We start from the raw sequence: 12750 nt of genomic DNA on the forward strand, positions 1-12750 counted from the left end.
ACCGAGGATTTTCAACAACTCTGAGAAAGGTTTAAGGTAATTAATATAGGGGATGTGTATAAATCAGTATTAGAAAAGCCCAAATATGTAAAAAAACAAAAAAATTATAACGGCCCAAATATGTTTGATTTAGCTTTGAAAAAATGTCAGGTTAAAACCAGAGTTCCCAAAGCTTTTGAGTCTTTTGTTCATTTTCCTAAAGAATTATGAACTATTGACCCAAGTGATTTTGAAAAAGCAAAAGCACTGGATTAACCCTCAACCTCTTTTGATCAATAAGGCAAGTTAATGAATATTTATATATCAGTTACTATACAATCTAAATTAAATCTCTCTTTATTTTGTTTCTGTCACAATGAAGTTAATCCTCTGGCCATTCATTTACTAAGAAGGGCAGTTTTCTTATAAAAGTGAAAAGCTTAATGGTTCTAGAATTGTTGACTTGAAACTATGTGTGCATAGCAAACTACCTTCGTTAGAATGCTTGTTTCAGAGAATACTATGTATGGTCAGTTAAACTTAGAAATGGTTTGTCACAGGAAGCACACTTGAATCATCAGCCCTATAATAATTAACAGTGACTCAACAATTATAAAGCACAGATGCATTCTTTTAGAACCAAGAGGATCCCTAATATAAAACAATTTAAAAATAGTACAATAAATAATACTTTAACCAACTGATTTTAAAATACAATTCAGAATTACTATTTTCTCCATGGTAAAGAATCCACCTGCCAAGCAGGAGACGTGGATTCGATCCCTGGGTCAGGAAGATCCCCTGGAGAAGGAAATGGCAGCTCACTCCAGTATTCTTGCTGGGAAATCCCATGGACAGAGGAGCCTGGTGGGCTACAGTCCACGGGGTCACAAAAAATCGGACACAACTGAGTGACTAAACAGCAGCAGCAGTGCAATAATACAAAAATGGGCAAGTGATCTGAATGAGCAATTAATAGACAAATAAATGTGAGAAAAAATACTTAGCCCCTTTAAAACATAAATGAAAAAAATAATTACCTACTTAACTGACAAAAATATTTGAAGGATGATTATACTTAGTAAATAAAATGTAGTAATACAGACATTTTCATGTTGTTTAGGTATAATACATAGTTTCTTTCTGGAGCAAGATAGAGAAATGTTTTTCAAAAGTGATAAATCTATAACCTTTCATTCAGTGTTTCTACTTTTATCCATACTTTTAAGAAATATACTTTACATTTATGTACAAGAGAGGCGAAAAGCAAAGGAGAAAAGGAAAGATATAAGCATCTGAATGCAGAGTTCCAAAGAATAGCAAGGAGAGATAAGAAAGACTTCCTCAGTGATCAATGCAAAGAAATAGAGGAAAACAACAGAATAGGAAAAACAAGAGACCCCTTCAAGAAAATTAGAGATTCCAAGGGAACATTTCATGCAAAGATGGGCTCGATAAAGGACAGAAATGGTATGGACCTAACAGAAGCAGAAGATATTAAGAAGAGGTGGCAGGAATACACAGAAGAACTGTACAAAAAAGATCTTCACGACGAAGATAGTCACGATAACATGATCACTGACCTAGAGCCAGACATCTTGGAATGTGAAGTCAAGTGGGCCTTAGAAAGCATCACTACTAACAAAGCTAGTGGAGGTGATGGAATTCCAGTTGAGCTATTTCAAGTCTTGAAAGATGATGCTGTGAAAGTGCTGCACTCAATATGCCAGCAGATTTGGAAAACTCAGCAGTGGCCACAGGACTGGAAGAGGTCAGTCTTCATTCCAATCCCAAAGAAAGGCAATGCCAAAGAATGCTCAAACTTTACCGCACAATTACACTCATCTCACACGTGAGTAAAGTCATGCTCAAAATTCTCCAAGCCAGGCTTCAGCAGTATGTAAACCGTGAACTCCCAGATGTTCAAGCAGGTTTTAGAAAAGGCAGAGGCACCAGAGATCAAATTGCCAACATCCGCTGGATCATGGAGAAAGCAAGAGAGTTCCAGAAAAACATCTATTTCTGCTTCATTGACTATGCCAAAGCCTTTGACTGTGTCGATCACAATAAACTGTGGAACATTCTGAAAGAGATGGGAATCCCAGACCACTTGACCTGCCTCTTGAGAAACCTGTATGCAGGTCAGGAAGCAACAGTTAGAACTGGACATGGAACAACAGACTGGTTCCAAATAGAAAAAGGTGTCCGTCAAGGTTGTATATTGTCACATTGCTTATTTAACTTATATGCAGAGTACATCATGAGGAACGCTGGGCTGGAAGAAGCACAAGCTGGAATCAAGATTGCTGGGAGAAATATCAATAACCTCAGATATGCAGATGACACTACCCTTATGGCAGAAAGTAAAGAGGAACTCAAAAGCCTCTTGATGAAAGTGAAAGAGGAGAGTGAAAAGGTTGGCTTGAAGCTCAACATTCAGAAAACAAAGATCATGACATCTGGTCCCATCACTTCATGGGAAATAGTTGGAAAAACAGTGGAAACAGTGTCAGACTTTATTTTTTTGGGCTCCAAAATCACTGCAGATGCTGATTGCAGCCATGAAATTAAAAGACGCTTACTCCTTGGAAAGTTATGACTAACCTTGATAGTATATTAAAAAGCAGAGACATTACTTTGCCAACCAAGGTCTGTCTAGTCAAGGCAATGGTTTTTCCCGTGGTCATGTATGGATGTGAGAGTTGGACTGTGAAGAAGGCTGATCGCCGAAGAATCGATGCTTTTGAACTGTGGTGTTGGAGAAGACTCTTGAGAGTCCCTTATACTGCAAGGAGATCCAACCAGTCCATTCTAAAGGAGATCAATCCTGGATGTTCATTGGAGGGACTGATGCTAAGGCTGAAACTGCAATACTTTGGCCACCTCATGCGACGAGTTGACTCACTGGAAAAGAGTCTGATGCTGGGAAGGGTTGGGGGTGGGAGGAGAAGGGGACGACTGAGAATGAGATGGCTGGATGGCATCACCGACTCTGTGGACATGAGTTTGAGTGAACTCCGGAGTTGGTGATGGACAGGGAGGCCTGGCGTGCTGTGATTCATGGGGTCGCGGAGAGTCGAACACGACTGAGCGACTGAACTGAACTGAACAAGATATTCATTCAGCTAGTGTTATTTATGATAATGGCAAAAAAAAGGATTGGAATAGGAAATTGGTTAAGAAAAGTATAGCAAATCCATAGGCTAAAATGTTATACCACCACTAAATAAAATATTTTCACCAAACTTTTTAGAAGACAGGAAATACTACTGTAATATTAAGAGAGAAGATTGGAATGAAAAAAAATTACATAGTATATTTTAATTTTTTTAAAAATTTAGTTATGGCACTGTATAACTAAAGTAAAGGTCTAATAGACATCATTAGGTGTCATTTTCAAGGCTGTCCCTGAATCCTTGAGGAAGTCAGTCCAGGTGTATTGTCAGGTTTCTTTTGTTTCTGGGCCTGTCCACACAAGGACAAAAAGGAATTGAGGTTCCTGGGCCAAGGGCATGCAGAAAAAAACATCCTTTGGACTTCCCTAATAGCTCAGTTAGTATAGAATCCACCTGCAATGCAGGAGACCCCAGTTTGATTCCTGGGTTGGGAAGATCCCCTGGAGAAAGGAAAGGCTACCCACTCCAGTATTCTGGCCTGGAGAATTCCATAGACTGTATAGTTCATGGGGTTGCAAAGAGTAGAACTTGACTGAGCGACTTTCACTTTCACTTAAATCTAACACAGTAAACCAATTGACTTCCCCTGGGATTTGAGTTAGGATAGTATTAAGGATTAGGCACAATAGGATAAATGGGTCCAGTAGCTTCATTAATAGCCCTTAGGTCTTGCACAAATTGATAGTCTCCAACAGGTTTAAGAATAGGCAATACCAGAGTATTATATGGTGACTGACAGGGTACCAGTAATAATCCATATGAGTCATGCTTCTTTACTGTAGGAGAAATTCCTCTCTAGGCTTCTAACTTTAGGGGATATTGTTTTTTACATGCATATTCTTATCCAGGTCTTAGCCTGGTAACTACTGGTCAAATGTCTTTGTCTAAGACCGGAACCTCAATGTTCCAAACTTTAGGGTTTACTAGGGCTTCTATCTCAGTTGTAGACTCAGTCTGTTCATTTTCATTCTCTGTTAAAATCATTTGGTGATGAACAAGTTTTCCTTAAGGGCTTCCCTGATGACTCAGCAGGTAAAGAATCTGCCTGCAGTGCAGGATACACAGGACATGCTGTTTCCATTCCTGGGTTGGGAAGATCCCCTGGAGGAGGAAATGGCAACCCACTCCAGTGCCTGAAAATTCCCGTGGACAGAGCAGCCTGGCGGGTTACAGTCCACAGTGTTGCAAAGAGTCAGACACGACTGAGCAACTAAGCACAATGTGACACAAGGTTTCACTGTTCCCTTTAGGAACAGAGTGGCCCCTAACTAGTTTAATAAATTTCTTCCCATTAAAAGGAAAATCACACAAACAAAAAGGAATGTAAAAGTAGTTGGCTGTTAACGTTACACATAAATTGTTCCAAGAAAGTGTACCCTGGTCTTTTTCCTGATATTCCCATTACATATTCTTTATGATTGTTAAGATTTCCAATCCTTTAGGTTAAGACTGAGAGGGTTGCACCAGTGTCTGTAAGAAATTCTATCAAGTTGCCTGCTACTTCAATGATTACCCCAGGCTCAACATTAATTATATAGATGGTATCACTAGGCAGAGCCACTTCTGGCCTCAGGCCCCTCTATCTTCCGATTATGAAGCCTAATGGCCCCCATCACTCACTGGCAACTGAGGTATCCCCTCTGCCCATGCACTGACTGTTGGCAAAGGGTGCATTGATCACAATCATGCCTCCAGTGTCTCTTCTGTCCACAGGGCACAGTGATTTTGTTTGGGTACCCGTGGGCCTTATGGTTCACCACGGTCAGATTGGCCCAAAAAACCTGGGCTCTCCCTTGGTGGTCCCTGAGTGGACAAATCCTTTGTAATCATTTGAGCCTTTTGTTTGTCTCTCTGCAGGCATTCAGCCTTTTTGGCCACATCCCTACAATGAAAACTGAATAAGCCAATTGGAGTAAATCATTCATGGGGGTTTGAGGAACAGCAGTTACCTTTAGAATTTTGTGCCTGATGTCTGGGGCAGACTGGGCTTTGAAATGCATAGCCAGAAGGACAAAGGGTCTGTCCCTCGGGGGAAGGGGATCCTCATTTGTATACTTTCTAAAAGTTTCCTCTAATCTCTTTTGAAAAATTGCAGTGTTTTCATTTGGTCCCTGTTGGGCTTCTTTTACTTTCTCATAATAAACAGGCTTTACCATAAACTTCTTCATGTCTTCTATCAAACAGTTAATCATATTGTCCTGTCTGCCCCTGTCAGTAGAATTCATCTGGTAATTCTACTGCAGATCAGCATCAGGGACAGTGTCATTCCCCACTTGAAAAACTGCATGTCCTTGTTGGGCCCTAGTTGCCATTTGGTCAGCACTGTCCCTGGCTGCTAGTATTATACACTGTTTTTCCTCTGGGGTGCAGCAATGGGATAGTAAAAATCTGCAAATCTCCCCAGGTGAGATCAAAAGTTCTCATTAACCTGGTAAACTCCTTAGTGAAAATTTCAGCGTCCTCAGAAAAACTTCCCAATTTATCCCCAGCCAGACTTAGATCAGACATTTTGAAAAGGGCACATGGACTGTTACTGTTCCTTGATTCTCATCAGGAACTTCGCTCAGAGGCAAGATTGTAGGGGCAGATGGCTGGTAATTTATGCCACTATGGGTGCTAGCTGGGCTGAGATTGTGTTCCTTGGGTAACTTGAGGTACAGAGAAGGAGTTCTGGAATATGGTGGTGGCCTCTCCTCACCTTTGCATTCGCTTTCCTCTGGGATTTTAGCCTCAGCTGAAGCAGTAGCTCTCTCAGATCTGAGAGCCTCTGTTGGCACAATAGCTCCACCAGGAGGGTGCAGAACAGCTCCCACTGGGCTGGCAGCTACTGCAGGAGCAACAGCTTCTTTCTGTGGGGGGTCTGGTCTTCGCAAGGCCCTGTACACTGGGTCAGCTAAACTATCCTCTGATTGCTTCCTTAAATTAGCCTTCTGGGTTACACATATATTAGATCCCTTCCAGTTACAGTTCCCTAAATACAAGGTCATAAAAACATGAACATGTAGTATTTCACTCCATTTTGATTCCCTTCTACAGTATAAATCTAGTTGCAGTATAGTATTATAATTTAGAGACCTATTCAGTGCTCACTTTTCTTGGCTCTCTAACTTAAATTGCAGCCAAACCTGGTTACATAACCTGAGAAGTTTTTTCTTTTTCAAATCTTGTTCAGTTTTTTTCTAGACCTGGAGTACATGTCCCAGAGGGGTGTCAACTGGGATTCATTCAATTAGACCCATCTCAGACCCAACACTTCGGAGAAGGCAAAGGCAAGCCACTCCAGTACGATTGCCTAGAAAATCCCATGGACGGAGGAGCCTGGTAGGCTGCAGTCCATGGGGTCGCTACAAGTCAGACATGATTGAGTGACTTCACTTTCACTTTTCACTTTCACACATTGGAGAAGGAAATGGCAACCCACTCCAGTGTTCTTGCCTGGAGAATCCCAGGGATGGGGGAGCCTGGTGGGCTGCCGTCTATGGGGTCGCACAGAGTCGGCCACAACTGAAGTGACTTAGCAGCAGCAGACCCAACACTTAGAATGCACTGGTCATAGCAACACCCTCTTCCAACAACACAAGAGAAGACTCTACACATGGACATCACCAGATGGTCAACACCGAAATCAGATTGATTATATTCTTTGCAGCCAAAGATGGAGAAGCTCTATACAGTTAACAAAAACAAGACCAAGAACTGACTGTGGCTCAGATCATGAACTCCTTATTGCGAAATTCAGACTTAAATTGAAGAAAGTAGGGAAAACCACTAGACCATTCAGATATGACCTCAATCAAATCCCTTATGATTATACAGTGGAAGTGAGAAATAGATTTAAGGGACTAGATCTGATAGATAGTGCCTGATGAACTCTGGATGGAGGTTCATGACATTGTACAGGAGACAGGGACCAAGACCATCCCCATGGAAAAGAAATGCAAAAAAGCAAAATGGCTGTCTGAGGAGACCTTACGCATAGCTGTGAAAAGAAGAGAAGTGAAAAGCAAAGGAGAAAAGGAAAGATATAAGCATCTGAATGCAGAGTTCCAAAGAATAGCAAGGAGAGATAAGAAAGCCTTCCTCAGCAATCAATGCAAAGAAATAGAGGAAAACAACAGAATAGGAAAAACAAGAGATCTCTTCAAGAAAATTAGAGATTCCAAGGGAATATTTCATGCAAAGATGGGCTCAATAAAGGACAGAAATGGTATGGACCTAACAGAAGCAGAAGATATTAAGGAGAGGTGGCAAGAATACACAGAAGAACTGTACAAAAAAGATCTTCATGACCAAGATAGTCACGATAACGTGATCACTGACCTAGAGCCAGACATCTTGGAATGTGAAGTCAAATGGGCCTTAAAAAGCATCACTACGAACAAATCTTGAAAGATGATGCTGTGAAAGTGCTGCACTCAATATGCCAGCAAATTTGGAAAACTCAGCAGTGGCCACAGGACTGGAAAAGGTCAGTCTTCATTCCAATCCCAAAGAAATGCAATGCCAAAGAATGCTCAAACTACCGCACAATTGCACTCATCTCACACGCTAGTAAAGTCATGCTCAAAATTCTCCAAACCAGGCTTCAGCAATATGTGAACCGAGAACTCCCAGATGTTCAAGCAGGTTTTAGAAAAGGCAGAGGCACCACAGATCAAATTGCCAACATCCACTGGATGATGGAGAAAGCAAGAGAGTTCCAGATAAACATCTATTTCTGCTTTATTGACTATGCCAAAGCCTTTGACTGTGTGATTCACAATAAACTGTGGAAAATTCTGAAAGAAATGGGAATACCAGACCACCTGACCTGCCTCTTGAGAAACCTGTATGCAGGTCAGGAAGCAACAGTCAGAACTGGACATGGAACAACAGACTGGCTCCAAATAGGAAAAGGAGTACGTCAAGGTTGTATATTGTCACCCTGCTTATTTAACTTATATGCAGAGTACATCATGATGAACACTGGGCTGGAAGAGGCATGAGCTGGAATCAAGATTGGCGGGAGAAATAGCAATAACCTCAGATATGCAAATGACACCACCCTTATGGCATAAAATGAAGACGAACTAAAAAGCCTCTTGATGAAAGTGAAAGAGGAGAGTGAAAAGATTGGCTTGAAGCTCAACATTCAGAAAACAAAGATCATGGCATCTGGTCCCATCACTTCATGGGAAATAGATGTCATGGGAAACAGTGGAAACAGTGTCAGACTTCATTTTTGGGGGCTCCAAAATTACTGTGGATGCTGATTGCAGCCAGGAAATTAAAAGACGCTTACTCCTTGGAAGGAAAGTTATGACCAACCTTGATAGCATATTAAAAAGCAGAGACATTACTCTGCCAACCAAGGTCCGTCTAGTCAAGGCTATGGTTTTTCCAGTGGTCATGTATGGATGTGAGAGTTGGACTGTGAAGAAAGCTGATCGCTGAAGAATTGATGCTTTTGAACTGTGGTGCTGGCGAAGACTCTTGAGAGTCCCTTGGACTGCAAGGAGATCCAACCAATCCATTCTAAAGGAAATCAATCCTGGGTGTTCATTGGAAGGACTGATGCTAAAGCTGAAACTCCAATACTTTGGCCACCTCATGCAACGAGTTGACTCACTGGAAAAGACTCTGATGCTAGGAGGGATTGGGGTTGGGAGGAGACGGGGACAACAGAGAATGACATGGCTGGATGGCATCACCGACTCGATGGACACGAGTTTGAGTGAACTCCGGGAGTTGGTGATGGACAGGAGGCCTGGTGTGCTGTGATTCATGGGGTCGCAAAGAGTCGGACACAACTGAGCGACTGAACTGAACTGAGACCCAAACCTGAGGAGAGGTCTCTGCTTCCTGGACTATCCGAAATTTTTCTTCTTGTGCAATTTAATCAGAATTTGCAGTTATGATTTTAGATGGTATCCCTTCCAAAGCAGTCACCCAACCACATGTTAGTGTGCAAGAAATTGCCACAAAGGAATAGTACAGAAGATGTCCCCAGTGCTGCTGCTGATGATCTGGAACTGTCTGGCTGCAAGTCAGAAATAAAAGGGTTAACGTTTGCAAGGGCCTGGAAGGAGGAAAAGACTGACATCAGGGCCTGGTAGGTCCTCAACTGGGCACTCCTGGTAATTAAGGAAAAGTACTTTGTAAGCTGGTTCCCTGCCAAATTGAGAGACAATAGTGAATTGTTACACCTCAGTGATCGTACAGGTCTTTTGGAGTTAAAAGAAATGGAACGGATAGAAAGCATAGAAGGAAAACCTCAGGGTGAAAAAGAAGAGTAGAGATTGCTAAATCCTGCAATATCATATAGCGATGTGCACAAGCGCAGCCATTCCACTGCCTTGATATCTATGTAGCCAGGGCTCAAACCTGGTCAAAGCAACCCAGACAGTGAAATTCCTTCTTTTTCACATACCATTTCCCTTGTCTCCTGCACCAGCAATAGGATTCTTTCTGTGTTTCCATACTACCTTTCCATGGCAACCCATACTGATTGTTATCATTTCTCCAGTTCTTTAAACATCCATATCATTGTTCCCCTGGCTTGTATCTCAGAATCCAACCAGAGCTGTAAAGCTCTCTGGGTTGATTGGCCTGACTGAAATGGGCTGTCATCAGTGCAGTGCTCTCCCCAGAACTTCTGACCTGTGGCATACCATGGCCCTACTAGGAGCTGACCCCAGACCTTCTTATCTTACCACAGTCCTGCTCTGGTCACCAGCTGAAACCATTGGATGTTGTTCCCAGGGCTCTGAAGAGCTCCGGCACCACAGTCCTTTATGTCTCAGCCCAGAAATTAGTTCAGTGAGAGGCAAAGTGATTGATAGGAAGTGATTTATTAGAATAGGACATTTGTAAGGTTCACAAGTGGGAAGACAAGCATTGCGCTGCCCGAGTACTCAGTGGGTTACATTTTTTTAATCAGAGAAAGAGTGAGGGGAGGGAGATCTTCTTTGTATTTCTTGAGTAGAAAGAAAGTAGCGCTTCCATCATCAGCTTTCTGCCCCAGGTAAGGCAGGGAAGTTTACTTCGACTGTCAGAGCACTTGGAAAAATATTTTCAGGTCTCAGTACAATGAGGGCCTTTCATTGTGAAAAGTCATCTTTCCATAAATGATTATTTTTTTGTGTGCACAGAGCCTGTTTTGGTGGTCATAAATTTGATGACATCACTGGGCAGTTTGTAGGCCTTGTTTTCTACTATTATTCTTTTGTCTGGGGGGCATTATGCAAAGAACATGTCTAGGCCAAAGAACATGTTTTGGGGGTTACTAACTCACTGGCCTTACTGAGCAGGAAGTAGGTTTCATGCTGCCATTGTTTTGTTTTTTGTGGGCATGTCCTCTGTTTCTGTTGCATGGATTTGTTGCTAAGTAAGTTAGCCATGACCCATTTAGACAGCATATTAAAAAGCAGAGACATTACTTTACCAACAAAAGTCCATCTAGTCAAGGCTATGATCTTTCCTGTAGTCATGTATGGATGTGAGATTTGGGCCATAAAGAAAGCTGAGCACCGAAGAATTGATGCTTTTGAACTGTGGTGTTGGAGAAGACTCTTGAGAGTTCCTTGGATTGCAAGGAGATCAAACCAGTCAATCGTAAAGGAAATCAGTCCTGAATATTCACTGGGAGAACTGATGTTGAACCTGAAACTCCAATACTTTGGCCACCTGATGCAAAGAGTTGACTCATTGGAAAAGACCCTGATGCTGGGAAAGATTGAAGGCGGGAGGAGAAGGGGATGAGAGGATGAGATGAGTGGATAGGATCACCAACTCGATGGCCATGAGTTTGAGCAAGCCCTGGGAGCTGGTGATGAACAGGGAAGCCTGGCATGCTGCAGTCCATGGAGTCACAAAGAATCAGACACGACTGAGCGACTGAACTGAACTGAAGTTAGCTTGATTTTATCATTAAGTAAGCCAATCTGACTTTGATGTTAAGTGACTTGTTTTGCTTTATGAGTCAAGCAAGCCCACATTGTTTCAGAATTTTCCTATTACTTTCTTGAGTGATCATTCGTCTTATTGTGGTCTCCCAGAGCCCCCTATAATTCCCTGTCTATCTATAGTTCCCTAATGGGGAGCTTACTCTTGTGCTCACTATTTGATCACTCCGTTCTGTCCCTATCATAGGGAGAAACACACCAATATGTTCAAGTGGATATTTCTGGACTGCAAGGTTATAAGTAATTATTTTTTAAATTGTCCAGATTTTCTCTAGTGAAGGACTAAACATTCTGATCATAAAGAAAAGTATAAAAATCAGAAGATGAAAGAAAAATACTATATTCCAGAAGTTGAACTAGATTCATACGGTAGCATTTACAGAGAACTTTATAACAGCAGTCTGGTTATTACCAGTCAGCCTCACAAGAGAGAGAACCACGGGTAAAGATCAGTCTCCATCATCTTCTGAAGGATGCTTTTAGAAATCCAGGGGCAATGGGAGGCTGAGTGAAACCATTACTAGTTAGCCCTAGGATTCTGACTCACAGGAGACCTCTAAGAACTGTTGCCTAAAAAATCTCATTTAGACCAGCTAGCAGTTTTGACTTTTATGCCAATTACTGTACCTTGCCTCTTATTCATTTGGTTGTGCTATGATAAATGAAAGTTGTATGTAACAAAAGCTCAAATATGCTCCTTTATATATGGTTATTTCAATCTGGTGACAAAATATATTTTAGTTCCCTGATGACATAGCCAGACCATGTTACCTTCTTTTATATTATATAGCTTTAAAAGATCTACTTGAGTATTTCAGACATTATGAGAACCGGGGCAATGTCCTAGTTGCTTTGAAACCACTTTCTTAGAACTGCTTACACCCAGAAATCTAGAATATATCTATTCTAATTGGGTTTTGTTTTGCTTAATTTCCCATTATTAAATTGTTGGAAGTAGATAAGGTATAAATTTATATTAAAAATAGGATTTTTTCCTTTTACTTTGCTCAATAACTTTTGCCTTGATGAATACTAAGAATATTGTTTTGCGGGGGGTGGGGTTTTTGTTGTTTTTTGGCTAGGAAATCTATGTGAAAGAGATTCACCTTCATTAAAGTCTCATGGTCCTCTTATGATGTTGATTTTCACATACAATGCAAGTTTGGCCATGGAAGAATTTTCTTTGAGATATTCTTTTCATATGTCTGGTAAGTCTGTTACTTTTTTCATATTTATTTCTGTATGTTTTTGCTTTATTAGAAAATATGTGTCATAAAATAATTTGTTCTTCATTTCATTTGTAAGCTTTAGAAGAGAAGAAAAAGATAGTATTTAAGGTTATAACTTCTATAATCTGTGGAGGCATCAAACTAAACCTTCATAAAGCATAAGATTTATCAAATTTTTCAGTTTTTATTATAGTACCTAATAATTCTGTCTAGTTTTCTGTATACTTAGAATATTATAACTATACAGTAGGAATTTTTTATCCCTAGCCTAAAAGTTTCAAGTAATTTTTCTATATTGAAATTAGTTTCCTTAATGTACTAATATCAAGAGTAATTGATTCCTTTTTTAAAATTTGTTGTCATTCCCTGCTGGCTCAAACGATAAAGCTTCTGCCCACAATGAGGGAAACCCAGGTTCGATCC

At 41.0% G+C, this 12750-nt stretch overlaps 1 protein-coding gene across 1 annotated transcript in view; it reads left to right on the plus strand.

The window, feature by feature from the left end:
- The window catches only part of OVCH1 (ovochymase 1), a 116351-nt gene that overhangs the window by 71059 nt on the left and 32542 nt on the right, over nucleotides 1-12750 (plus strand). The window contains exon 19 of the mRNA XM_088836725.1: nucleotides 12181-12306. Within this exon, the coding sequence (XP_088692851.1) occupies nucleotides 12181-12306 (126 nt within the window). The remainder of the gene's footprint in view (nucleotides 1-12180; nucleotides 12307-12750) is intronic.

The sequence above is a fragment of the Moschus berezovskii genome, chromosome 6 (genome assembly GCF_049115385.1).
Source record: "Moschus berezovskii isolate FMDL1 chromosome 6, NW_MosBer_1.0, whole genome shotgun sequence".
NCBI lineage: Eukaryota > Metazoa > Chordata > Mammalia > Artiodactyla > Moschidae > Moschus > Moschus berezovskii.